Here is a 24,745-nt window from a genome sequence, read left to right on the forward strand (position 1 = left end):
GATACCTCGCTCCTTTGGGTCCCTATCGACCTAAACACTGCTATAAGAGCCTGCTGACAAGGAGGCGCTGTACAGCAAACAGCAACACTGGCATGCCCAGCGCCGAGACGCAGTCGAAACGCCTCGTGCTATGAGCCAGAGAACGTAAATCTCCACCCCAATTCATATTTTGCTGTGGGCGCGCCGAAGTCGAAATGAACGGCCTGCCTAACTGTATAAAGGGCCTCGACGAGATGCGCTCATATTGTCTACGCCGTCCCCGAGATGTTTTCCACCATCCTGACGATATCTGCGCTCATAGCCTCGGTGGCAGCGTACACGAACCGTATGTCATCTTCCGCGCTTCCCTCTTATACCTTCTCACACCTCTTCAGCTCTGTGGAATGATGGCAAGGGTGCCGATCCCTGGATGTTCGCCGCCAACGACGGCTACTACCTCACCTACACCGCCGGCAACCACGTCGAGATTCGGTACTCCCCTACCCTCACCGACTTCCACACTACAGACCCCGTCGTTGTTTGGGAGCCTTCGAGCGACATGGGCGGCGTCTGGGCGCCCGAGATGCACTTCATCGACGGGAGGTACTATGTATACGTCGCGGTGACAGAGAATGGCGACAACTCGGGGCATCGGATGCATGTGCTGGAGGGAGATGCGACGGACCCGCTGCAGCCCTACAAGCATGTCGGGAACGTCAGTACGTCGGACGACAATTGGGCGATCGATGGGACGGTGATGCAGGTGAGCTTTATGTGCGTATGCCTGCAGAACGATAGTTCCTTGACACTCTTTTTCTCAGTATAATGGCACGAACTACTTCATCTGGTCCGGCTGGACATCGAACGACGATGTGCAGAACCAGCATCTCTACATCGCACGGATGGATGGCCCCACGAAGCTTACCGGGGAGCGCGTTCTTCTTCATAGTCCTACCGAGAGCTGGATGCGCTCGGGCGACTCGGGCGTGAACGAGGGACCAGAGATCCTGGTGCATGAAGGAAGGACCTTCCTCACGTATTGTGAGTATCACACATTGTTCATGCCGCTGTTCGCAAAGCTCAATCATGTACAGCTGCCGCTGGTTCGTGGACGGAGGACTACTGCCTCGGCCTCATGGGCATAGACAACGGCGCCGATCCCATGAATCCCGAGAACTGGTGGACCATCGACGACCGCCCCGTCTTCCAGAAGAGCAATGTAACTTTTGGTGTCGGTCATGCCTCATTCGCGCTCGACAGGGAGGGCACACCGTACATCGTCTACCATGGCATGTCCAGTGAGCATATTGTCTCTGAGCTGAACTCCCATCGCTGACAACTAGCAGAGCCCGACGGCGGCTGGGAAGGTCGCACTGTCCGCGCGGAGGCCTTCAAGTGGAACGAAGACGGCTCGCCCAACTTCCCTGCGCCTTCCGCTCTCGGCGTTGAGCTGCTCGACTCTGCCTAGAGGCTCCCAAATCTCTCCCACGTCCCATTGTCGGGCAGGCAATGACATTGTACAATACAGGACCACATCAACCTAATCACCACACCCATAGACAATATACATATAGTAGTACAGGTTCCCATTTAGTAGTAGTTCGTGTATACGATAGCGAAAGTAGTGGGTTAGATCTCTTCCAATAATAAGACAACAGTCTAGTTGCTGTGCGTCATAGAATAAGCAAGTTAGAAGGCATGCTGCAACGCGAACGAAGTCGAAGCGATAAACAAAAGCAGCAGCAGATGCTCATACATAGTCAACGAAGGTCAACGGGGAATATAATCTGACAAGTCCTCACGGAAGCGAGATCCATACTCGCGTTCTCCCGGTCGCGGCTTGGAGGTATGCCTCGACGAATGATGCCGCTTTGACGATGAGCGATGGGGCGAGGACGTGATATGCTCCCGCTCGCGATGCCCGTGATCGTGCGATCGGCTCGACTTGTGTTTGCGTGGCTCTTCCCTACTCATACCAGGATATGGGACATAGGTGACAGCCTGCGGCGGAGGCATGGAGGCTGGCGGAAGCTGAGGCAAAACGGCCGGAGGCAATCCGCGACGGGGCTTATCATCGTATGCTTTGGGCTTGTGCTCCGTAGGCTCCTTCGACTCATGGCGTTTCCGGTGAGACGAGTGGTGTTCGTTCTCAGTATCTTTACGCGAGCGATGGCCTTCACGGTGTCGATCGCTGTGGCGTGAAGACTCCTTGTCGCGCGAGGTGTGGTGCCCCTCAGTGCGAGAATGACTCTCGTGCCGTCGTTCTGTGTGCGAGCGCTCAAGCTCTGGCTTATCGCGGCGATGTGAACGCTCCTGAAAGGTAGGTTCAGTATAAGACGTAGCTCGATGACGCTCATAGCACACCTTGTCGCGCGTCTCAGGAACCGTCGACTTGAGTGCCCTCGAGTCGGAAGCATGTCTGCTCATCTCCTTCGGCCGAGATGAAGTCTTGCGTTCCCTGTCGGTCGCAGAGGGCCTCTGACGCAGGTGAGAGCCTCATTCAAGCACTAAGCGGCAGCACTTACCACAGACTGCGATCTGGATACCCTTCCTGGTGCCTCCTCCGTGATGGGCGTCATGGGTATTACCGGCAGTGAGTCGTTACGATGGTGCTTGCGGGATGAAGAGCGGGACACGTCGTGCTGACGGACGCCGCGCATCAGCGTTGGGCCTGAAAGGGCGGCGGGATACGTACTTTGGACTTGGAGTTGCTTCGCCGTGGCGGCTGAATGTATACATCGGGTTGCAGACGCTCAGGCTCGGAGGGGAATTGCGATAGGTACGCCTGCAGGGGGAATGTTCAGGAAGGGCAGATACCGGGACGTAAGAGTACACGCACCTGTACATCCGCCAGGAGCGTGCGCGCTTCGTTGTTGAACTGGACGGGATGTATACGGCCCTTCGTGATCTTGCGCAGGACAGGCGCCGTGCTGTAGAGGCTGCAGAAGCACAGTAAGCGACGTACACCTGGAGCGATTAAATGCACGCACACCGCCCAGCGGTTGTCCAGGTCAACGATCTTGTCCCCTCTCCACCGGTTCTGCGCGATGAGGTCCGCAGCCTGCCCGAGAATGTCGTGGCCCTCGACGATCAGGCGCGAAAGTTCCGCGGAGTCTTTTGACTCAGCGTCCTTGGTGCTGTTCCGTCGGAGGAGGGCTGGAAGGAAGGGCGGGTCCTTCAGGAAGCTCTTGAAGTCCTTGGGTTTCGGTGAGTCTGCTTTGACGAGCTCCATCGACGGTGATGGTCAAGAGCAAGGTGCGGGAATGCATGCAGGCGAACATGAGATCGCAGATGGAAGAAGCGTGCAACGCGACACCACGCGCCTCGGTCCGTCGAAACCGGTTGCGTGCGATCTGCCGGAAGATCTCACGCGTCGGGCACATTCGAGTTCGAGTCCCATTGTCCGCAATGAGGGAAACCCATGAGACCGACGTCTTCAAGGACGAATTCCGGTCAGGGAGTGTAGTGACAAGTCTGGAAGGAGCGATAACGAGGCTTTGCGAGGTTGAGCGTTGTGTGAGAGTGGGCGGCATGAGGCGGCGCAAGGCACAAGGTGTAGCAGCGCTGTATTGCACACGATGTGCGCCTACAGCCACCGATTGCTATGTGCTCGATATCAGAGTGCTGGGAAGACGATAAGAGAGAAGTTATGAGATATAGTAGCTTCGTCGAGGAGGAATACCTGTCAAAGATCATCCTTCCTGGTGCGGGCGCGGTGGCAAATTTCGAGGCTAGTCACAGAGGATGAGCGACAACAATCTGTGGGACACACAAGGGCACTTGATGTTCAGAGGAATCGAGGGTCTGTGAGTGTTAATCTCCGCGCGTACCCATAGTATAGCTTCTGCATTTGTGGCACCTATCTGGAAAGAAATCAACGACTTTCCCTTCGACTCCCTGTGCATAACTTGTGTACTCACGAAACAGACCTCCATAAGTCGTTTCTAGAGACTGTGCAGTCATATATGGCTACAGAGGAATGGCGTAGGGCGTAGCGCTTCATAGCGGTGCAGGGTCCAAGCTGGGTATATGCACTCCAGAATCGTGAAGTCGGGAGTATTGAACTCGGACGGCGTTAAAGGAAAGAGTGGATGAGCCTCTGAGTTCACAAAAACGAAGATCATGCCGAACTTGAAGGAGCCCTAAAGCGCGAGTGACGGCGAGAGCAGAGGAGCGATCGACCCAGCCTGCTTTACTTCCGCGTGACCGTGACATCTCGCAACTTGCCGAAATATGAGCCAGCATCAAACAGAAAGGTCAACACCCGAAAGCTATTCTAGCTATACAAGTAGACATAGGATTCGTATCTTTACACTTGCGTCAATTCGTTACACTTCACAATCTGATCCCTACATTGCGAGCCGAGTCCCCTGACTTTCATTGCACTCTGCGCCCTATACATGACATGGGCTGTCCCTTCAGTTCGTGATCGTGAAGTCCTCGCTGTCGTTGCCGGAGTCGCCGAAGACTGGAGGAGGGGTAAGCTTCCATTTTGCGAGGGATCGGTCCAGCCGCTGATTCTCTGCCGAAATACGAAGTCGCGCGCGCAAGACCAGCGACGGAAAAGTAGGAAGGCGAGGAAGAAAGTGAGATATCGGAGATGACAGAAAAGAGTTCGCAGATGAAAGTAAGAAATAAAAGAAGAGAACAGCACTCACGGACGATGCTGTAGTCGTTGGCCGGCGCCACGTTCGGGACGGTGACCGTCACGAAGCCTGCGCGGAGATCGAAGTCGGAGACTAGGGTCTGGAGGACTGAGAGCGTGTATAAGCGTCAGATGCCCCGCGCGCAAGCCGTAAAAAGCCAATACTCACGAACTTCCTCCCTCAGCACGACGCTCGCGCCGTTGCTGATGACGGGAGGCGCGTCGGAGGTGTCCCTGGAGATGAGGTGAGGTGAGCTCGGTGTCCACGATGCATCAAGTCCAGTCGACGGTCGGGGTGAAGGAGAACACCCACCAGGTCACATTCACCAACTGCCCAATGACCCAGACCGTGCCGGCGTTGGGCGTCAGGATGTGCGGGCTCCAGACGTCCTCGGCAGCGCGCTTGACCAGAGTATCCCGCGCGCTCTGCTCGACCGGGCTCGCCGAGGCAATGAGAGCGAGCGAGGCAGTGACGAGAGAGGAGATGGAGAAGAACATGCTTGCTGCTTTGGAGGAAGGTGAGGTGAGGAAGAGGAGTCGAATGTTCAGATCTTCAGAGGAGCTGAGGATGAGGATAGAGGCACACAAGGGCCCAGCTTATATATCTTAACAGAGGAGGCGATGCCAGTGCCACAAAATACAAGATGCCTTTGAGCGACCTTTTCGGTGGTACCGAAGTCATGCGCACCCTCGCAATGTCCTTCGTCGATTGTGCCGCGTGCCGGGCTCACTTCGAGGCCTCTCTTCGTGCGCCACCCCAGTTCTCTGCCGGCGCGGCGCACCATCAGGAAAGCGACATAGGCCGTGTTGTTGACCAAGATATGTCTGCCGATGGCGAAGGCCAACGTGCTGGGCAGAGCGCCTGCACTTCAATACATGTCAGAGCCCACGTCCTTGAATAACTCCTCATGAGTGCATTGAATGACTTCGGGGACGTATGAATGGCGTCACAGGCTGCTTCCGTCCCGAGGGCCGCTCAGACGCCCGTTCATCTCGGTAAGTGGGCCATGGGCGGGGAAGAAAAACGCGCAGACTATACGAACTGCAAAAGAAGCCATCAATGAGCACTTGCAGTGATTTCGACGATAATTTGTCACATACTTATGCATATTTCCAAGAGGACGGGCCACAGTGTTATGGCGTAGCTCGTACACAAGTCAAGTTCCTAGTACCACGTACCACTCAACAGTGGAATCTGACGCTCGAAGACGCCCACCGGCCGCTGACTTGGCCAGCGCGGCCAAATGGGCTGAAGGAAGACAGTCGGCGGCTAGAATCGTCCCCTCAAGCACCAGCGCTCGCACATTCCATGACGGCGGACCAATGATTCAGATGCCTCGCCAGTTAGCGTTCGTATAGCCAATGACATTAGGATGCGACCAATACATCAACTTGCCTGTGGCTATACGAACCCTCTTCGTCGGGGAGGGACGGAGGGAGGGAAATCGGCGGAGGAAGTTAATGGCGGGAGGGTGTTAGGATTCAGTTCACTAGAGGTACGTCGATAGTATGTGAGGGACCAGAGGGCGTGATGCTCGAGGGTCTGACCTTCAGCTCGTCAACGAGAGTCTAAATTGGGTGCGCTCTACGAGAATAAACTGAGGGCGAAAGCGCTGTGATTGTCTTGCTGCTTTTCCTCCTTTGGTGAAAGTGTATGAGGAGGTAGTTCGCCTGAGCACCACAGAAGCGGAAAGCCCGGTGTCGCATTCTCGGGAACATGGTGATCGAAGGCAAGCAGTGGCGCCCCGGCTGTGACGCATTCAACTCACCGGTCTACGGCCCGCGCCTCTCGCTCCCCACTGTCAGTGTCATGATACCAGCAGGCGCCTCCTACCTCTGAAGACATCTGGAGCGCCCAAAATGCCGCCATTCAACGACCCCACGCCCCTCATTTCCTCATTCAAGGAGAAAGTCGAATGCGCGACGGCTCAAGGCGCGTGGTGGCGAGCACTGAGCTGATGGAGTTACTGAGGCTCCGTAGGCGACAGGCTTTACTTGGGGACCGCGAGTGGGAGCTTGTATGTGTATGGGGTGGACTATGAGCCAGGTAAGGCGCTGAGTGGGTGTGGAGATGTGAGTGCTGAGAGTCCGAAGCTGAGGGCAAGGAACCGGGGACCCTGGTCGAATGCAAGAAGAATATCTCGCGACGAGCGATAGAGCAGGTCGCGTTCATCAAGGACGTGAACTCGGTCGCTATACTCTCAGGTGCGTATCGCAGTACGACCTCCCAAAAGCCATTCACTGATCATGTATTTGCATACAGATTCCACGGTCACTCTCCTCCCCCTGCCCTCTTTCGCCCCTCCTACTCCTCTCATCAAGGCCAAAGGCGCGCTATCCTTCGCAGTCAACACATCCATACAACATCTGCAACCAGATGGCAGGCCGGTAGACTCGGACGCGGGCAAGAGCCCGAAAGCCATACCCACCCTGATCACCCAACTCGTCATTGGGTGTAGGCGACGCGTCGTCATATATAGCTGGAGGGACGGAGATGCGCAGGACACCAAGGTGAGTAGTGCACGCACGAGCTCAATTCTCCATGTTCACACAAGTACAGGAACTTGTACTTCCCCACTCTCCGCGAGCTATGGCCTTCCTGAACCCCGACGTCGTCTGCTTCGGCTACTCCCCAACGGAATACGCCACCTTCGACATTCCCAGAATGACAGTCACCGACATCTCCACGCCACCACCTCCACAGCCGTCGACTACTACTGCTATGGGCGTCGGCGCCTTCACCGGCTTGTCGGGCTACATGGCGCTCGCACTGGGTGCAAGGCAGAAGCCAGAGGTCCTACAGGTAGCGGAGAACGAGGGTTTGATCACGAAGGATACAGAGGGCATCTTCGTCGGGCCTGAGGGCAAGGTGACGAGGCCATCGACGATACAGTGGCCGACGTCGCTGGAGGACATCGCCTACGTCAAGCCCTACATCTTCTGTGCATTTCCCGCCGGCACCGTCCCCGACCGTGCCTCGCCACCCAATACGACGCAGCAGTTTCATCAGACCTCCGTCGTACAGCTCTACTCCGCGCTCTCTATGCAAGCCGTGCAGACCGTGCCCTATCCGTTTACCCAACCTGATTCCACGTCCACCGCTACTCTCGCCTCTACCTCGACTTCGCCGACAAAAGCACCGTCCACTGCTACCACGGTCCCCAACGCCACCCTCCGACTGCTCACCGCCCCGCCGCAGCCCAAGTCCACTTCTAAATCCCCATGTTTGCTCGCCCCCTCGACGCCGGCCGACAAGACCGCGGCAGCAAACGAGGGCAGCACGACCGCGGCAGCGAACGGGGGCAGCACGACCGCGGCAGCGGACGAGGGGAGCACGACCGCCCCTTCCTTCGCCTCCTACTTCTTCACCAACCTTCTACTTCTTCACCAACGACCACTGGCTGCACACCCCGCTCTCCGCGTCCGCGTCCGCCTCCACGCCCGCGACCTCGCCCCCCGCCTCGGCCTTCCTGCCCGCCCCCGCCTCCACGCCCGCGACCTCGCCCCCGCCTCCGTGTACAAGCCCGCGCCGGCATCTGCGTACAAGCCCACGCCCCCGCCTCCGCGTACAAGCCCGCGCCCCCGCTGACGGCAGGCCGGCTCGCGACTATCTACGCCCCGCTTGCGAAGCGGCAGCTCACGGTGGCGACGACCGCAAATGCACTCAACAAGCTCGTCGAGGTGCGCTTGTCTTGGTTTATCATAGATAGTTCCCTTTGTATTATGTAGTCGTGCAATACATTGTGTTGTCCCCTACCGACCGACCGACCGACCGACCGACCGACCGACCGACCGAGACCGACCGTCCGAGACAACGTGAAAGGGAGTGATTGCTATTATGAAGGTCGGCGAGGGAGCTACGAAGGGGTGGGAACTCGCGCGAAGGGGGAGAAGGTCGCGCGAAGGGGGAGGAGGTCACACGAAGGGGGAGAGGGTCGCGCGAAGGGGGAGGAAGTCACACGAAGGGGAGGACGTTGCTCAAAGGGGGAGAGGGCCGCGCGAAGGGAGAGAGGGTCGCGCGAAGGGGGAGGAGGATGCGCGAAGGGGGAGAGGGTCGCTCGAAGGGGAGGAGGCCGCGCGAAGGGGAAGCATACATACAGAGTTGGGGAGTGAGGTACAGCGGCCTGACTGAAATCGACACCGACGAAGAGAACGAGAAGGGAGGACGTGCGAGATGAGATTGAGCGAGAGCGCGAGATGAGAACGAGGGGAGGGGCGAGATGAGATCAAGAGAGAGCGCGAGATGAAATCAAGAGAGAGCGCGCGAGATGGAATCAAGAGAGAGCGCGAGGCAAGAACGAGAGGAGGGGCGACGTGAAATGGTGGGGGAGGGCAGTTGTCTAAGGAGAGAACGGACGACATGGGCTGGTGGGGGAGGGCAGTTGCGTGAAGGAGAGGGAGCGCGAGGGGAATGACGAAGGCGAGCGAGATGAGGCGGTGAGAAGGAGAGGAAGGAAAAGATGGGGTGATGGGGAAGGGCAGTTGCACGCGAAGCGCAGGCAACGACGCCCGAAAGGGAGGGGAGTAGGTGAAGACAGGGAAGGGGGAGGTGAGAAAAGCAAAGGGCTCGAAGGGGGAGGAAGAAGGCAGGGCGAGTGAGGACGAAAGGGGGAGATATAGAACAAGATACGGCCGGGGAAGGGGAGGGGGATGCGCACGAAGGGGAGGGAAAAATAGGTAAGGTCAGATGTACCCACCTACCGCACGAACCGGCCCATTGCAAGCCTTCGCGCGGGGGTTGGTATTTTTGAGGTCTTCGTGCGCGGCGCAAAGTCTTTGAGGTCGGAAAGGGTTATTCACACTCGAGATGCACGCGAAAATCGTTATATACAAGGTAGGGATGGCAGAACTATACCTTGTAATGGAGTAACGAGCCCATCCTTCGCACCTGAACCCAGCTGGCGCCCTTCGCCTCGCGCCTCAACACATCCTCCCGCCCTTCGTTAGAGTGCGCATCGCACCTCCCAATCCCCCCTGCCTGAAGAATCTCACCCGCGCGCAACCAGCCTCCCCACCCCCCCACTCGACGATCCGGCACCCCTACACCGCCGTGCGCACCCTTCAGACGACCCGCGCGCACTCAGCGGCACGTCGAAGGGACCCCCTGTCCGTGCTCGCACCCTCCCCCGTCACGTCCCGCACCCCCACGAAAGAAGAAGGCGCACCTTCGATGCGCGGACCCGCACAGCCTTTCTCTCGGCGCGCTTAGCACGGCACTCCCTCCGCTTGAAGGTATGGGGTCGGGCAAGCCTGCCCCCCCTCCATGTCGGTAAGCGCCCTGGGCTCCCCCTCCCCCAATCGCGCTCTACCTGCCTCATCCGGCCGCGTCACGCACACCCCTCTCGCACTCCTCGCCCACTCCCCCTCCTCATCCCTCCGTCGACCTGGCAAGACCCCTCCGCGAGAATGACTGCACACCTTCTCCGGGTGTAGGTACTCTCACCCAGAAGTCGGGGGCGATATCAATTCGATGGCGCGCGGATGATTTCTGCTAATTTGTGAGCAGATTCCTCTCCTCGCGCTCGAAGTGACGGCTTTCCGCGCAGAACGATGGGATCCTCGTCACTCTACGACGAGGAGGGCGGGTCAGCCTAATTTTGGTCCATCATAGGGGGCGCCCCCAGGCAGCCCCTTCTCCTCTCGCGCACTCCGCGACTCGCGCCCCACCCCCTACCCACCATCCCACTTCTGTCTCGTCGACCCGAAGGGCCGCCGCTCATTGCTCACCCCCCTCGCCCCTTCCCTCGTCGATTTAGCTTGACCCCCCTCCCCTCATCGCGCCCCCCGTCGCCGAGCCCAAACCTGCAAAGAAAAGCGCACCTTTTTGCAAGGCGCGAGTACCCCCACCCCTTCTCGCAGAAATCGGGGGCACCGTCGATGTCAAAGGCGCGCGATGGTTTCTACCAACTTGTTAGCGCGTCTACAAAGGACCCTCCCGCGGAAGAGTGCACTTACCTGGAGAAGGTCAGCGAAAACGATTGACCCCTTCGCCAGGGGGCACCCGTACCCGCTCGCGAAGTCGCCGAAGGGCCCCTGCACCCCTCCCCACCCCCTTCCGGACATTTTTTCATCGCATGAGCGTACCCTTCCCCTCGCCAAATGCGCGCAAAGTCGCACCCCCGTCGCCCGCGTGCAGAAAAGCGTCGACAAAAATGTTTCTGAAAGGGGGTCAGTATCGGGCAGATAGGTCAGCGAAGGTGCACTCGACGAAGGGGGAGGGGGTAGGGGGGTGAGGGGTAAGGGGAAGATGAAAGTAACCCCGGATAAGTTGTGCATAAGCTACGAAATCACGGTGAGGCGATAGAAGGATAAGTACAAGGAGGGAGGGGCAGCGGTAGGTACTGCCGCAGGAGGGAACGGGGCCGACGAGCGAAAAGGTATCAGTGGAATGATCAGTAAAGCGACGAAAGGGTAGGTAGGGGACAAGGCTCAGCGGAGGTAGGGATACACGGAATCAGCGAGGTGGGGGAAGTCAAGGGAGGGGGAGGGGTAAGCCATGAAAGGGAGCGCTAAGCGATGAGATAAGGTGGGAGTAGGTGAATAGTGATGGGTCAGTAAGTAATCAGTGATGGGTCAATAACGAGATAGTGATGGGAGTCAGTAAATGATTGAGGTGGTGGTGTACCAGATAGTGATGGGGGGAGGGGGAGGGGGGACAAGGTGCTCACCTAAATCGCGCGGTGCGTACGCTCACAGAGTTAGCCGTCCCGTCGCGCGCGGCCGTTGGCGACGACGAGCGCGCGTAATCGTTGCATACACGCGTCGAGGTCCGCGCGTCGGGTAACGGTCAGCGTGGATTCGCCCGAAAGCCGTCAACAGGGCTGACGCTCGATGCCATCGTCAAGCGCATGGGGCGCGGGCACCGCTGGTCGTCGTCGGTGTCGCTGCGCACGATGAGCAGGCGAAGGGCAGGAAAATGACTGGACTCACTCTTGTCGACCTCGATGCGGCGCACTCGTCGTCCACTGCCCGTCTTCTCCTCTGCGCGAGCAGGCCATGCCCGACGCTCTCCCTCGTCGTCGTCGTCGTGGTCGCCGTCGTCGCCGTCGTGGTCGAGCGCAAGGAAGCTCTGCGGGGGATAAGCGGCGCGGAAGAAGTAAGGGGAAGAAGACGTTAGAGGATGACATTGACAGGCGCCCACAAGAACCAACTCACGTCATATGTGGGTGCGAATGGGCGCGAATGTAGGCCCGATGGCGTCCGTGAGCTGCAGGTGGCTTTGGATGGCACACGAGGACTGAGGCGGCGTAGACCGATATCTGTGGGAGGGATTAGCACGACGACGAACGAGATCAGTGAAGGAATAGAGAGGCAGAGAGATGTAGTAAAGCCCGTCGAGAATGCGGCATGGCGAACGGACACGCACGGTCACGTAGAAACAGGTCAGCAGGGCGGGTAACCGCGCTAGCAAAGAGCGCGTCGCGGGAAAGTGGGGAGGCCGGCGTCCCGATAGATCTGAATACAAAGTAGAATCAGTAAAGAAATGGAACACAATGCTTGAGCTAGACTTACCAAGAATGAAATGTGCGCTTGCGGCGTCCACAGTAGGTGTCGAAAGCGCTAGGAAATGCGGATCAGCGAAATAAATGAAGCCTTGGACAGGCTTACCTCTGCAGAAAATAATCGAGGTGGTAGACGGATCTGAAAGGCGTGGTCAGCATAGGTATCGAGGGTAATAGCAAGCAAGGCACGTACAAGAAATGGGAAGGACGAGCGAAGGATAGGCGGAGGTAACTGCGAGTGAAGGCGTGATAAAAAGGCGGAGAGGGAAGGAAGTCAGGCTAGCTGATGTCGCTACTAACCTCCCCGCCCGCCTTTTATACTCAATTTCCCTGCCGTCCTCCGTCTTCCCCCGACCTGGGCTCTTCGGCGAGCGCTCCCATCGCCCATTCCACGCATCCAAAGCGCAGCCTAAGCCCATTCAAATGTACGTGAGCGGCGACCGATTAACTCACCGCAGTCGAAACCGAAGTTTGCGCGCGCCAGGGCGGAAGATTGGGGTGCAATGCTCCCCGAGGCGGCATTCGTTCTGCCAGTCTTGCATTGCGATGAGCGCCCGCATCGCGTCGAATACACGTACCAGATGACCTCCGCAGTCAGGGGGTGGCGTTGTTGAGCGGCGGAGTCGGAGACGCAGGAGCTGCCCGCTGAACTTTGCCGGGCGCGTTTTCCAGCGCAAAGGGCGTCTCCTTCGCCACCTGTAAAGCCCAGCGTTCGCAAGAGAGCAGCAAAGCAACGGGAAAACATACATAGAGTGACCCGTGACGCGTCACAAAGCCGGGGCGCCCGCCAAAAAGCGCCAGGAAATTCGGGGTGGTGGTTGAGTTGAACGCGATCAGGCTGTAGCTCCATTGGGAAGGCCTTGAAGGGCTGGAAAGTGCGCGCGCCAAAGGCGCGCCTCGCTCAGCGTCGTCTCCGTCGTTCCCTACCTCGCCGACCCTCGGGAACTTTACCGACGATACTTCCGCCCTTGAATACACGTTCTGCCAGGGAGTCTGTGCGGGATACAATGCAATCACCTTGTATGAGCTATCCTGCTCGCAGGAAATCGTCTTCGAAAGCGCGCGCTTCGCGCTTGCTGTCACCGCAGCCTGTCAAAAATAAGCTTCGAGTATCAGGGTACATTCTTCGGAAGAATTCCGAGCGCAGGAACGTACGAGACAGGGTGGAAGATGCAAAGGGAGTTTGGGCGAGAGGGCCGAGAGCTTGCCTGCCCGCGATTGCGCACTCCGCGCGTAGGAGATCATGTCGTGAGTCACATACCTCGAGGCTGAGACCAGAGATGAAATCGGAACTCCGGTAAGCGCAGGTGAAGAGGCAGATAGGTGGCGAAGTAGGAGTGAGGAGGAGAGGGTATGCATATCGAGACTTGTAGTAAGCGCAGGCACGTCTCGCACCCGAAGCATGCTAGGACACACTCACTGACAATGTTCGGGTACTTTCCGCGCCGCACACCCTCGCTAGGACAATGCAGGAGGTGCGCCGAAATCGACGCCACATATTCAAACCACCACCTTTTGCGCCGTGCATAGCGTTCGCATGTGCGCGAGGCGATTCTGAGTGCAGAGGCTTTGTCAAAAACATCAGTAGAATCGATTTTGGGTATAATAGTTCTAACCGAATATATTTTTGTGTAGGGTGACCGTTTGAGGTGGTGAAGAGCTCGAGTTCCACATGCAAACCTCTTCGACCTTCAGAAACGATAAGACAGAACGCAGATCCCGCCCATCGGAGACTTGGCGTCGTGCTCTGAAGCGAGGAAAGTGGTCTTTGTTGTGTGCGCGACCCATCGTATCTATTCGTTCGGCGGCGGACGTCGTCCGAACGGTTCTCGAGCCTTACTGCGCGCCACCGCGTGAACCTTTAAGGGATTGTGAGTGCGATGTTGCGCGGGCGGATTTGGGTAGCTCAGGATGGGTATAGATTCACTGAAATATTTGTTTCGCGCTCTTCCCGACGGTGCCCGTGCATGCGATGGGTCAGAATTGCTGGTGGCGACGGGAGACAAGGGAGTTCGGCAAGAGCCGCGGAGGTTCGTCCCGGTTTTCCGGCGGGCCACGCCGTTGTACTTCTTCGACTGGAACCATCACTATGATTTGGGGCGCGCATTCTGAGCTTGCTGTAGCGCCATGCGGTGTATATAGATATCCTCAAAAGTCCCTCAGGCGTGAATTCATGCCTTGTATTCGCCCACATCCGCAAGACATCGCCCGCGCTCGCAGTCGAAATGCTCCAATCCCTGCTTCTGAGGCGAACTCGAATTGACCTAGTTTTCCGCCGCGCAAGGTCACGGAATCTGCATAACCCACAGTCCGCGGCGTACACAGACACCAGCTTCTCATTCGAGGGTCACGGAGAGCGCCCGAAGGGGCAACATCTCAGATACTAATAGGCTCACCCCGCACGCGATCAGTCGCCGGTGAGTTTGTCCATGCTTGCTTGTTGATACGTCTGCCGTGCGGCGTTCTTCCTCATATATACGTATCCTCGGGTCGTTTCGTACCTCCAATCCCTCGCGTGCCCTCTCATCGTCTTGCCCTCCCGCGTCCTCCCCGCCTCACCCGCGCTCTCAATGCCTGTCCGCCCGGGTCGTCGATGCCCGTATCGCCCATCCGCGGGCGCTGACTAGCGCGTCGACGTTTCTAGGTGAGTTGGTCCCTTTGTTTCTTCTTTTTCTTGCTTTTCGACTGTGTTGTGTTGCGAGGCCCTCCATTTCCCTTTCACGTTCGACCTCTGCAGCCGTCTACGGCCTTCTTCACAATTTCCTCATTGATCGCCCACGCGTCGAGCGCTGCGCGTGCTCATGCTTAGCGCCTGGCGGGCGATCCACTTCCCCTCCATATTCAGTTATCTATTCACCTGCTTCTCGCCTTCCACTTCCCCTCCATGTTCTCATGCATTCCTTCATTCCTGTATTTTCATAAGAACCCGCTTCTTTTTCTTCCTTGCTTGTCTCTCACGAGCTTTTAGCTCGCATCTCATTTTCCCTGCGCTTCGGACATCCGCTGACGTTGTTGCAGCTCAACCTGGACGATGGATCGCTCGGCTTCTCGCGCAGAACAAAAACATGCGCTTTACAGCGGCAAGGCTCATCGGTGAGTCTCTCGGGTGTTCATTGAATCGTCAACGGGCTAACCCAACGCTTCTAGTCATGCTCAGAGGGCTCCGCGCGTCGCCGGTGCGAACGCGTCGACGCCTCGCGACGAACATCGCCATTTCGTCGTTCGACGCGCTTGAACCTCGATCAATACTCCAATTTGGTGATGATGTACGACAACAATTTCCCGCGGACTCCTCGCAACTCATACGATGTGCGTCTCGATCGCCCTCGAACTCGGCGAGGTAGCGGTGGTAGTCACCTTGGGGATGGAGATCATTGTCGCTGCTACGCGAACATGCTCGGTGAGTTTCCATTCACTCGTTTGTTTCATACGATATTCACTCTCATCTCTCAGCGTTCTGCCTTTGGCATCGCCCTCAATACTCAAGCCCTCGATCTCGCTTCTTAACGAGCACCAACAGCCGCGAGCATGTCGTGACGCAGCGAATCGCCGTCCGCCAATCAAGGAGTATCATTACTCAGGTTAGTTGGACGTGCTCACGCTTAGCACTCAGTACTGATTTGCATTCTAGTGAGACCACAAAGATCATTCTCGACGCGCTACTGCCGCCAAGCCGCGAAGTGAACTCGGTCACAACCCGTGAGACAACACATCATCGTCCCGCGAGTGGGGTGATAGTTGGGTACACGCGGGTCTTGGGTGAGTTGCGCAGCGTAGAATTGAACGGCTCGCTTACTCGTTGTCGTAGATCGCGCTTCACTTGTGAGGCAATGTGTTGCCGCCCGGCGAGCGGCGTCCTGCGGTATTTAAGCTAAGGACTAGACCGTGTCGTACCATCGCCTCACGCTCTCTCGATGCAGTCTCCACATCGAGCATCACCTTGTGAGCAGGTGAGTACATCCTTCGGATCTCTCCCTAAATCCGAGGCTGATCACTACGTAGTCTCTTCTATGCACTCCACCCTACGATGCTCGCCTTCAACATCGTTCAAGCTCCTATGCACCCCACTCTACGGCACGCCTATGCACTCTACTCTGCAAGGCTCGGCTTTCGATGACTCTTCAGCTCGATTTCGACGACAATCGGCCTGCGAGGATCCTTCAAGCCTCCCCATCCCTTCAAGCTCGAAGCCTCGTCGATTCCAGTGCGCTTTCGAGGCGGCGCACGCTTGACGGTCTCCGCGACGCGGCCGTCCTTCACGCCGTCGACGCACACGCTCAAGCAACATATCTTCGTCCGCCGAGCGGTGTCGTGCACTTCTAGGTGCGTTCGTTATTATGTGATCTCTACGATTTTGAGCTAACCTTGCTCATAGATGACCTCGCTATCGACATTCGCCTTTCGTTATCGACCTTCATCTTTCGCAAGCGACCTCCGCTGTCCTCTGCAGACCTACAGGCCACGCCACAAAGTCGCCGCGCTCTCAAGCCGTCGCCCTCGTCCGTCCGGCGCAAGATCATGTCCTCGTCAAGGCTCTGTCGAAGGCCATGTCCTCGTCAAGGCTCTGTCGAGCATCGCAACCTCGTCCCCGTCGAAGGCGCTCCGCGGCAAGCACAACGTGCATCGTATTCCTGTCCCTCATCGGTCGCTTGGCTGATGTATGTTCTTCAGGCGTGTCCTCGTTGTTAACAAGCACGACGAGGTCTGCATTTCACACGTCAAGTACAACAGTCGGGAGGTCAAGGTCACCCAGGTCTACAGGAAGAAATGGGTTATCCAACGCTCGTCGCCATCATCCACCGCTCGCTTGTCATCACCATCCCCATTCGCCGCTCGCCCTCGCCTGTCGTCTAATCAAGCCGTATAGTCCTCGAATCAGGCCGTAAAGTCCCCGGATCAAGTCGTGAAGCAACGTATCGCCGTCCGCCGAGCGAGGTAATGGACTTCTAACTTGACTCGTATCAGCCTTCTTAGGTGAGTCCTAACCCTTCTTCTCACCTCCCGCGCGTCGCTCACAGCTCCCTAGGTCGTAGATTACGTTGTACTTTGTAGACTACTACTCTCTAGCAACTTTGTACTGATCGCGCAGCCCGCCGTCTCCTGCCTACCCCACCATTCCGGAGATCTCAACATCCAAATCCAACTTTTCTCAACCTCCGGCCGTGCTTGCCGCCGTTACTGCCACCCTCGCCGACCCTCCCCGCCGACCTCACCGTTCCAACCGCTCACCCTCGCCTCTCTCGCTCACTGCCGGCCGCCACGTGTACCCGCGGCCCCGAAAGTTGAACACGTCACGTGACCCGCGCCGAGCGCTGAGGCAACGTATCGACGTCCGGCGAGCGGCGACGTCAGTGTCCGACGGGTGAGGGAAAGCGTCGCCGAGTGCGCACGATGAAGGAATAGGCGCTGGGTGGACTCGTTGAGTCGGCAGGGTGTTGTCGAGTGTTGAGCGGGTGTTGAGTGTGGTTGGGATTTCATTGTGTACGAACAAGTTACGAATGGCAGATTGCGACGGTCGAAAACTGGTATACTGCAAGGCTCTGGTAGGTAGGGCTAGATTACCTCCACACAGACGTACAAATAGTCGGGAGACAGTAAATACACCACCATTGAACATACGAGCTCCCAAATGCGCAGCAAAGTCTTACGATAACCCGTTCGATCTTCAGTCAGGCACAGAGCATCTACATTCCTCCAACAAGCAAGGAGACGAATGAATGTTGACAGGCATTAGCGTGCTCACCTTGTCAATCAAGGGTGCAAGCTTAAAGCATTGCTCACCGGTTACTTATGCAGGTGTACGGAAGTGTGACAGTCCAGAAAGGGAGGTACGGAGGAGGGTAGGTGGTTGGGGAGGTGCGAGAAGAGGTGTGGGCTAGCGGAGAGAGATGTAGGGTGGTGCGAGTGCAAGGAATGGGATTGTGCAGTAACTAACGGATTGGTGCAGTTGTTGTCGAGGACTCGTCGTATACACCCCTCGGCGATTTGGTCACAGTGCCGGTAAGTAGAGACGTAAGTCGGAGAGCGGAAGAGGAGGACGGAGAGAGGACAGTGGGTGAGGAGAGCAGAGGACGAGTAGAGTGTATAAACAAAAAGTGGGAAAAGTACAGAGAGCTATCTAATCCGCTTTACCCGACAACAAGAGGACAATCCCGAGGCCGTCCTGACCACACGAAAAAGATGAAGTTGGCGAACACCTCACAAACAACCATCCCTTTGTCACGCCGCGAAAGAGGGACATATGCGCGCGCGGTGCCATTCAACGGCCGTGACGTGTGTGACGCAATGACGGCACGGCGTCGACGTCGACGTCGACTAATCTGGGAGCACGCCAGCCCGGCAAGCTTGAGGCGGATCGGATGTGTACGGCACGCAACGACTCAGCTCGAACGACGCCACGGAAGGCAACTTGAACGCCCGCCGCTGGACGCGTCACCGGCTATCGGCCCGCGCCCCGCGCCTCTCGCTCCCCACTGTCAGTGTCATGATACCAGCAGGCGCCTCCTACCTCTGAAGACATCTGGAGCGCCCAAAATGCCGCCATTCAACGACCCCACGCCCCTCATTTCCTCCTTCAAGGAGAAAGTCGAGTGCGCGACGGGCCAAGGCGCGTGGTGGCGAGCACTGAGCTGATGGAGTTACTGAGGCTCCGTAGGCGACAGGCTTTACTTGGGGACCGCGACTGGGAGTTTGTATGTGTATGGGGTGGAATATGAGCCAGGTAAGGTGTTGAGTGGCTGCGAAAGTATGAGTACTGAGAGTATGCAGTTGAGGGCAAGGAGGCGGCGACGCTCGTCGAGTGCAAGAAGAATATATCGCGACGAGCGATAGAGCAAGTCGCATTCATCAAGGACGTGAACTCGGTCGCTATACTCTCGGGTGCGTATCGCAGTACGACCTCCCCGAAGCCATTCACTGATCATGTTCTCGCGTACTCAGATTCGACGGTTACTCTCCTCCCCCTGCCCTCCTTTGCTCCGCCTACCCCCCTCGTCAAGGCCAAGGGCGCGCTATCCTTCGCGGTCAACACATCCATACAACATCTGCAGCCATATGGCAAGCCGGTAGACTCGGACGCGGGCAAGAGCCCGAAAGCCATACCCACTCTGATCACCCAACTCGTCATTGGGTGCAGGCGACGCGTCGTCATCTATAGCTGGAGAGACGGAGACGCGCAGGACACCAAGGTGAGGAATGCATGCACGACCTCAGTCCTGTATGCTCACAAAAGCACAGGAACTTGTACTTCCTCACTCTCCGCGAGCGATGGCCTTCCTGAACCCTGATGTCGTCTGCTTTGGCTACTCCCCCACGGAATACGCCACCTTCGACATCCCCGCGATGACCGTCACCGATATCTCCACCCCACCACCTCCACAGCCATCTACAACTACTGCCATGGGCGTCGGCGCCTTCACCGGCTTGTCAGGCTACATGGCGCTCGCACTGGGTGCGAGACAGAAGCCCGAGGTCCTGCAGGTCGCGGAGAACGAGGGACTGATCACAAAGGATACCGAGGGTATCTTTGTTGGGCCTGAGGGCAAGGTGACGAGGCCATCCACGATACAGTGGCCGACGTCGCCGGAGGACATCGCCTACGTGAAGCCCTATATTTTCTGCTCATTCCCCGCCGGCACTGTCCCCGACCGCGCCTCGCCAATCAATACGACGCAGCAGTTTCACCAGACCTCCGTTGTCCAGCTCTACTCCGCGCTCTCTATGCAAGCCGTGCAGACCGTGCCATACCCATTCGCTGCGCCAGAGTCTACTTCTACATCCACCCTCGCCTCTACATCTACGTCCCCCACCAAAGCCTCCGCAACGTCAACTGCCACCATCCCGAACGCCACCCTCCGCCTCCTCACTGCCCCGCCGCAGCCCAAGTCGACATCCAAGTCGCCATTACTGCTTGCGCTCTCGACACCCACGGACAAGGCCGCGGCAGCGGCTGAGGGCAGCACGGTATGGCAGTTCCGCATGAAGCCGTGGGCGCAGCAACTGGACGAGTTGGTGATTGAGGGGGAGTATGCGAGCGCGCTAGCACTGTTGGAAGAAGTCGAAGATGGTGTCCTGGATGACAAGGTGAGCGCGGCAGTGAGCTTGAAGAGGAAGGCGTGGCTGTGACGTCACGAGGACGGTTCAACTTGGCACGTGGCTGCTTTTGTTTGTTTGTTTGTTCGTTCGTCCGGTTTGTTAGGTCGAGCAAGTGTGGCAATGATCAAGCTGCCAAGCCCTTCCTTCGTGTCCTTCTTTACTTTTCGGAATTTTCTCTAGTAGTCTGCCTTACTGACATCGAAACCAGCCTCAACGCTGCTCGCTCATCAAAGCCCTCAACGCCGTCGCACAGTTCAAGGCCGGCCAGTACGATGATGCGATCCTAGCCTTCCTGAGCCTGGACGTGAACCCAGCGAAGGTTGTCGCACTGTACCCGCCGGAGATCTCTGGGCGTCTGGCGGTGCCCAGAGAGGAGTGGATCCCGCTATTCGGTGGGCCGGAGAGTCCGTCGTCTAGCGCTGGGGAAACGAAGTCGACAACGGGGGACGCAAAGTCGATGACGGGGACGACAGGGTCGGGTGGTGAGGGTACGACTACATCGACGATCCCGCCCACGTCTTCCTCGGAGTCTTTGGCGCAGCAGGCGGCGGAAAAGCAGGCGCCTGCGGGGCACGCGAGGAAAGCAAGTGTGGCGACAGAGTCGAGGTTAGAGAGCGTGAAGAGGCGGTTGAGGCCAGCATCGATTCTGGGTAGTGACGATGATGACACGGCGTCCATCCGCAGTCAGAAGCGCGGGCAGCCAGGCAGGTCATCTTCCTTGATTTCTCAGAACCACCCCTTGATAGATTCCTCTAGACGACCTTCGCCGCTCCGTCGATGCCCTCATGCGCTACCTCTCTGACCGCCGTGCTAAAGCAGCAGCAGCCCTTCACGCTCTCCACATCGACTCCCAGCAGGACGGCATCACCCCCCTCTCCGAGGCCTCCCTCGACGAGATTTTCTCCCTCCCCAACGCACCCTTGAGCAGCTTGACGCCTGAACAATTGGTCCGCTTTGCGCAGATCGTGGACACCGGCCTGTTCAAATCGTACCTGCTGATCCAGCCAGCGCTGCTGCGCCCGCTGTGTAGTCGGCCGAATTGGTGCGAGGTGACGGAGGTGGAGGAGGAACTGAGGGCACGGAAGGTGGGTAAAGAATATGTGAGGCTTGCGGGATGGCGCTGATGAGATGCCCAGAAATTCGTGGAGCTGAGGTCGTTGTACTACGGCAAGAGGATGCATGGGAAGGCGCTTGACTTGTTGCGGCAGTGAGTGCCAACCTTTGTGTCTTTCACGCTCGGACGCCTGACCTTGCGTAGGTTGGGCGAGGAGGAAGACGATATGGAGACCAAGCTTATGCCCTCGGTCGACTACCTCGCAAGATTGGGCCCAGAGTACATGGACTTGATATTCCGATACTCACGATGGATATTCGAGCAGGACCGTGACATTGCCTTCCAGGTATGCTCTTCAGATCAACCTTGCGTCCAAACAGGTCCTTGAAATCGTCGTGTAGATCTTCACATCGGAAGAGGTCGAGCTCCCTCGGCAGGCCGTTGCCGACTTCCTGCAGAGCATCGGACCCGAGGTTTGCGCACGGTTTATCGAGTACATCATCGACGAAAGAGGGGAAGAGTCGCCGCTATTCCACGACAGGCTGGCGGAGCTGTATCTGCAACTGACGATGGGCGCTCGGAAGCGCGGCGATGATGGTCAGTGTTTTGTCATGATGTACAAAGACACGCGGGCTGACTTTGTGCTTAGCTGCACGCTCAGAGGCCTATAACAAGCTGCTGGCATTCCTTGACAATACCCACCACTATCGCGTCGACAGGATATACTCGCTGCTGTCCGGGACTGGTAAGAACATTCCTGATATGCGTTTGCGAATGCTCATCTTGTCCCAGACCTGTACGAAGCACGAGCAATTCTTCTTGGCCGACTAGGCAGACACGACCAAGCCCTCGAGCTATACGTGTATAAATTACAGGACTACATCAAGGCAGAAGAGCAAGTCAGCCCATCCATCTTGAGTAATCCTTCGCTGACTGTTCACAAGGTACTGCAAACGGATCTACGCATCCAACCCCGGCAGCACCATCTTCCTCACCCTCCTCCGCATATACCTCCGACCACGAGATCCCAGCAACACGCACCTCCTTGCACCCGCCCTCGACCTCGTCGGTCGACACGGTCCCCGACTAGACCCGCTCGCCGTACTTGAGCTGGTTCCACCATTGGTGACTGCGCAGGACATTCGACCATTCCTCATCGATGCCCTCCGCGCGCCCTTGTTTGATTCGCACGTCGTGCGGCATATTCATAAGGCGCGCAGCGAGCAGGTGGCGAGGAAGCTGATGTCGCTGCAGTCGAGGAGAGTGAGGATAACGGATACGTGGACGTGCGTGAAGTGTTGGATCTCTGGTTGCTGGTGGCTGATAGCTTCGCAGATGTCCGAATTGCCACAAGCGACTGGGGAACACGGTCATCGCGGTACATTCGCCAAGGTGAGTAACTTGTCTGACTATTAGATACTTGTACTGACACGAGATGCAGAGGCGAGGTTACACATTATCATTGCAGGGAGGCATTCTCGAAGAAACTCAGAGAGATGCGACCGACGACATGACCTACCTAGTCCTTTATACCCACCCATTCTTCAGTCGTCGAATCAGGCCAGATTAGGAACCATATGTGACATTGGAAGCAGTACATGTGTTAGTATTTCGTGACAGCGAGATAGCAATATACACAAGCGAAGATGAAAGCGAGCAAGTAGCATAGCGGTGGTGGTGTAGGGTGTCTCTGGTGCCTGCCTGTGCAGGCCGTGCGTGTACATAAGAAGAAGAACATGAGTCTAACCCGTGATCCCAGCAGCCCAACTCGCCCGCCAACCGATAATGCGAGGCTTCTTCGTCTGCTCCGACACCAGGCGTTGCTCCTCGAGCCTCTTCCCCACCTTGTACTGCACTATATTGCATATGATTGATTCTTCGTCGGCGACCTTGTGCTTCTGCAGGTACTGGCGCGCCTCTCGCCCGTGCTTGACAATCGCCTTCGCCCTGCGCAGCTTGGCGATGGGGAGCGGACCCGGAATGAAGGCGTGGTAGTAGGAGTACGACTCTTTCGCAGACTTCCACATGTCCCACAGGATCTCGCGCCGGCGGTCGCGGATGATGTAGTCCAGCGTGTGCCGCTCGCGGTAGAACTGGCGGAAGTCGCACAGCTCGCCCCTCCGGATCGCACCGTCGACGTCGAAGTCGATGTTGACAATGGGGAGATGCCGCGTCGGGTTCTCGAGCTCGCGTTGCTTGTCGATCTCTGAGAGCTCGTCTGGCTCGCGCTCGCGGCGCTCCTTGTTGTACATTATCCTGAAGAGGTCGACGGAGGCGTCGTCGTCGTAGTAGCCGCGGGCGCGGATCAGGCTCTCGTCGTCGTAGTTGACCATATCGCTGGCGAAGGTCTCGGCGTCGAGGAGGCTGGGAGGGTAGTCGTGGATGTAACCCCGGGTGATCGTCGTGTCCGAGCTGGCGCAACTGCGATCGTCGTCTACCTCGGGTTCAGGCTCGCGCACGGGCGGAGGGGGAGGGACGAGGATGCCGAAGGGGTCGTAGTACCCAGAGTCGTCGACCTCGGGCGTCGGAGGGACGATGCGGATGGTGGGGTCCATCTCTCCGTCGGGCACGAAGGGCAGGTCCTTCTTCTTCCTCGGGATCCCAAGCTCGGGGGCCCACGGCGACCCCGGCTGATCCCACTCCTCCTGAGGTGCCGTCGGGGAGCCAAATGCGTCAAGGTCCTCCCCGTCCGTATCCGCCTGCACGCTGAACTCCCTCCATCGCGCGAGCTCGTTGGGAGGGATCTTAAACTGGGGGCGGTGGGGCGTGAGCTGCGACGCGATGCGCACTTTCGCCGTCTCCCCGATTGGGATCGACATGAAGGGCTGGGCCATGAGCAGGTTGCTCGACATCACGATGGGCTGTCGGCCGTGGAGGACGCGCTTGTTGGGAGAGATAGCGACGGCGCAGGTGTCGTCGATGCCCGTATTGGAGACCCTGCTGTGGACCCCTTCCGAGATGAAGGCGACGTTGTACAAGTCGGGGCGACTCGGCGTCACGAACGACGAAATCGTCTGCGAAACCGCGACAGTCAGCGAGAAGAAAAGAGCCCGAAGACAAGCACACGCACGTCCGTGATGCAGGCGAGGTACTTGCCAGCCGTGAGGCTCCTCGCAGACAATGCGAGCTTTTTGTCTCCCGTTTCCTCCAGCGTCTTGACCGGGTCAATCTGGATGACGCAGACGGTGCCCTTCTCCGGCATGGAAAAGAGCACCGGCGAGCGTGCTGCCGGGCTATCCATTATCTAGCCGAGACACAGACAAAGAGATAGAAGGCGGTGTCGGGGAGATATGAAGGGGCGAATGCAATCGGCGGTCCAAGCGAAAGAGCCGCGTCGCTGCGTAGGGAGGGGGCAAAGCGGCTCACGTGATGGGCACGCGCCTCACCTTTAAATACCATATGGGGACGGGACAAACAAAGAGCATCAAAGTTCGAACATAACATTGCACGCACGAATAAACACAGAACGTA

At 57.7% G+C, this 24,745-nt stretch overlaps 10 protein-coding genes across 10 annotated transcripts; 5 read left to right on the forward strand and 5 right to left on the reverse strand.

Moving 5' to 3' along the window:
• The first annotated feature begins 187 nt into the window (after positions 1–187).
• On the forward strand, positions 188–1,487 carry SCHCODRAFT_02748953 (glycoside hydrolase family 43 protein). The gene is made up of 5 exons (XM_003032000.2): positions 188–325; positions 375–742; positions 801–1,020; positions 1,074–1,277; positions 1,326–1,487. The coding sequence occupies exons 1-5, from the start codon at positions 265–267 to the stop codon at positions 1,445–1,447; spliced, it is 975 nt and encodes a 324-aa protein (XP_003032046.1). The 5' UTR covers positions 188–264; the 3' UTR covers positions 1,448–1,487.
• Positions 1,475–3,291, reverse strand: SCHCODRAFT_02627220 (uncharacterized protein). Its single transcript, XM_050345398.1, has 6 exons — positions 2,970–3,291; positions 2,819–2,918; positions 2,675–2,764; positions 2,505–2,621; positions 2,344–2,457; positions 1,475–2,292 (listed from the first exon to the last, which is right to left on the reverse strand). Exons 1-6 carry the CDS (start codon positions 3,209–3,211, stop codon positions 1,750–1,752), a joined length of 1,206 nt encoding a protein of 401 aa, XP_050200215.1. The 5' UTR covers positions 3,212–3,291; the 3' UTR covers positions 1,475–1,749.
• A 920-nt stretch (positions 3,292–4,211) lies between these two features.
• On the reverse strand, positions 4,212–5,290 carry SCHCODRAFT_02627223 (uncharacterized protein). Its single transcript, XM_003031560.2, has 4 exons — positions 4,938–5,290; positions 4,794–4,858; positions 4,638–4,733; positions 4,212–4,447 (listed from the first exon to the last, which is right to left on the reverse strand). Exons 1-4 carry the CDS (start codon positions 5,120–5,122, stop codon positions 4,398–4,400), a joined length of 396 nt encoding a protein of 131 aa, XP_003031606.1. The 5' UTR covers positions 5,123–5,290; the 3' UTR covers positions 4,212–4,397.
• A 1,110-nt stretch (positions 5,291–6,400) lies between these two features.
• Positions 6,401–8,376, forward strand: SCHCODRAFT_02627226 (uncharacterized protein). The gene is made up of 5 exons (XM_050345399.1): positions 6,401–6,557; positions 6,606–6,671; positions 6,719–6,829; positions 6,888–7,135; positions 7,185–8,376. The coding sequence occupies exons 1-5, from the start codon at positions 6,485–6,487 to the stop codon at positions 8,211–8,213; spliced, it is 1,527 nt and encodes a 508-aa protein (XP_050200216.1). The 5' UTR covers positions 6,401–6,484; the 3' UTR covers positions 8,214–8,376.
• A 2,239-nt stretch (positions 8,377–10,615) lies between these two features.
• On the forward strand, positions 10,616–11,579 carry SCHCODRAFT_011173 (uncharacterized protein). Its single transcript, XM_003031998.1, has 3 exons — positions 10,616–10,782; positions 11,293–11,508; positions 11,555–11,579. Exons 1-2 carry the CDS (start codon positions 10,699–10,701, stop codon positions 11,368–11,370), a joined length of 162 nt encoding a protein of 53 aa, XP_003032044.1. The 5' UTR covers positions 10,616–10,698; the 3' UTR covers positions 11,371–11,508; positions 11,555–11,579.
• On the reverse strand, positions 11,437–12,285 carry SCHCODRAFT_02668232 (uncharacterized protein; the record flags this gene model as incomplete). Its single annotated transcript, XM_050346589.1, has 5 exons — positions 11,437–11,489; positions 11,555–11,774; positions 12,025–12,028; positions 12,137–12,184; positions 12,233–12,285. 5 exons carry the CDS (start codon positions 12,283–12,285, stop codon positions 11,437–11,439), a joined length of 378 nt encoding a protein of 125 aa, XP_050200217.1.
• A 1,159-nt stretch (positions 12,286–13,444) lies between these two features.
• SCHCODRAFT_02627235 (uncharacterized protein) lies at positions 13,445–13,963 on the reverse strand. The gene is made up of 2 exons (XM_050345400.1): positions 13,743–13,963; positions 13,445–13,680 (listed from the first exon to the last, which is right to left on the reverse strand). The coding sequence occupies exons 1-2, from the start codon at positions 13,912–13,914 to the stop codon at positions 13,532–13,534; spliced, it is 321 nt and encodes a 106-aa protein (XP_050200218.1). The 5' UTR covers positions 13,915–13,963; the 3' UTR covers positions 13,445–13,531.
• Positions 13,964–16,637: 2,674 nt separating this feature from the next.
• On the forward strand, positions 16,638–17,055 carry SCHCODRAFT_02627239 (uncharacterized protein). Its single transcript, XM_003031997.2, has 2 exons — positions 16,638–16,744; positions 16,798–17,055. The coding sequence occupies exons 1-2, from the start codon at positions 16,674–16,676 to the stop codon at positions 16,991–16,993; spliced, it is 267 nt and encodes an 88-aa protein (XP_003032043.2). The 5' UTR covers positions 16,638–16,673; the 3' UTR covers positions 16,994–17,055.
• Positions 17,056–18,660: 1,605 nt separating this feature from the next.
• On the forward strand, positions 18,661–22,788 carry SCHCODRAFT_02668234 (uncharacterized protein; the record flags this gene model as incomplete). Its single annotated transcript, XM_003031996.2, has 15 exons — positions 18,661–18,733; positions 18,782–18,847; positions 18,895–19,005; positions 19,066–19,313; positions 19,363–20,208; positions 20,429–20,903; positions 20,977–21,305; positions 21,357–21,427; positions 21,479–21,620; positions 21,676–21,871; positions 21,924–22,019; positions 22,067–22,169; positions 22,219–22,560; positions 22,610–22,666; positions 22,716–22,788. 15 exons carry the CDS (start codon positions 18,661–18,663, stop codon positions 22,786–22,788), a joined length of 3,228 nt encoding a protein of 1,075 aa, XP_003032042.1.
• A 228-nt stretch (positions 22,789–23,016) lies between these two features.
• On the reverse strand, positions 23,017–24,476 carry SCHCODRAFT_02668235 (uncharacterized protein; the record flags this gene model as incomplete). Its single annotated transcript, XM_003031559.2, has 2 exons — positions 23,017–24,288; positions 24,345–24,476. 2 exons carry the CDS (start codon positions 24,474–24,476, stop codon positions 23,017–23,019), a joined length of 1,404 nt encoding a protein of 467 aa, XP_003031605.1.
• Between the last annotated feature and the right edge of the window lie 269 nt (positions 24,477–24,745).

Source organism: Schizophyllum commune, assembly GCF_000143185.2.
Source record: "Schizophyllum commune H4-8 unplaced genomic scaffold SCHCOscaffold_6, whole genome shotgun sequence".
Lineage (NCBI taxonomy): Eukaryota > Fungi > Basidiomycota > Agaricomycetes > Agaricales > Schizophyllaceae > Schizophyllum > Schizophyllum commune.

Coding starts and splice junctions, on each gene's coding strand:
- SCHCODRAFT_02748953 (XM_003032000.2), top strand. CDS start 265: ATGTTTTCCACCATCCTGACGATATCTGCGCTCATAGCCTCGGTGGCA. Junction 326..374: donor GGTGGCAGCGTACACGAACC/GTATGTCATCTT, acceptor ACACCTCTTCAG/CTCTGTGGAATGATGGCAAG. Junction 1,021..1,073: donor AAGGACCTTCCTCACGTATT/GTGAGTATCACA, acceptor AATCATGTACAG/CTGCCGCTGGTTCGTGGACG.
- SCHCODRAFT_02627220 (XM_050345398.1), bottom strand. CDS start 3,211: ATGGAGCTCGTCAAAGCAGACTCACCGAAACCCAAGGACTTCAAGAGC. Junction 2,919..2,969: donor CTGGACAACCGCTGGGCGGT/GTGCGTGCATTT, acceptor GTGCTTCTGCAG/CCTCTACAGCACGGCGCCTG. Junction 2,622..2,674: donor GAAGCAACTCCAAGTCCAAA/GTACGTATCCCG, acceptor GGCGTCCGTCAG/CACGACGTGTCCCGCTCTTC.
- SCHCODRAFT_02627223 (XM_003031560.2), bottom strand. CDS start 5,122: ATGTTCTTCTCCATCTCCTCTCTCGTCACTGCCTCGCTCGCTCTCATT. Junction 4,859..4,937: donor CAGTTGGTGAATGTGACCTG/GTGGGTGTTCTC, acceptor CCTCATCTCCAG/GGACACCTCCGACGCGCCTC. Junction 4,734..4,793: donor CGTGCTGAGGGAGGAAGTTC/GTGAGTATTGGC, acceptor ACACGCTCTCAG/TCCTCCAGACCCTAGTCTCC.
- SCHCODRAFT_02627226 (XM_050345399.1), top strand. CDS start 6,485: ATGCCGCCATTCAACGACCCCACGCCCCTCATTTCCTCATTCAAGGAG. Junction 6,558..6,605: donor CGAATGCGCGACGGCTCAAG/GCGCGTGGTGGC, acceptor GAGGCTCCGTAG/GCGACAGGCTTTACTTGGGG. Junction 6,672..6,718: donor TGGGGTGGACTATGAGCCAG/GTAAGGCGCTGA, acceptor GAGAGTCCGAAG/CTGAGGGCAAGGAACCGGGG.
- SCHCODRAFT_011173 (XM_003031998.1), top strand. CDS start 10,699: ATGAGCGTACCCTTCCCCTCGCCAAATGCGCGCAAAGTCGCACCCCCG. Junction 10,783..11,292: donor AAGCGTCGACAAAAATGTTT/CTGAAAGGGGGT, acceptor CAAGGTGCTCAC/CTAAATCGCGCGGTGCGTAC.
- SCHCODRAFT_02627235 (XM_050345400.1), bottom strand. CDS start 13,914: ATGGGTCGCGCACACAACAAAGACCACTTTCCTCGCTTCAGAGCACGA. Junction 13,681..13,742: donor CCTACACAAAAATATATTCG/GTTAGAACTATT, acceptor CTCTGCACTCAG/AATCGCCTCGCGCACATGCG.
- SCHCODRAFT_02627239 (XM_003031997.2), top strand. CDS start 16,674: ATGTCCTCGTCAAGGCTCTGTCGAGCATCGCAACCTCGTCCCCGTCGA. Junction 16,745..16,797: donor CGCTCCGCGGCAAGCACAAC/GTGCATCGTATT, acceptor TATGTTCTTCAG/GCGTGTCCTCGTTGTTAACA.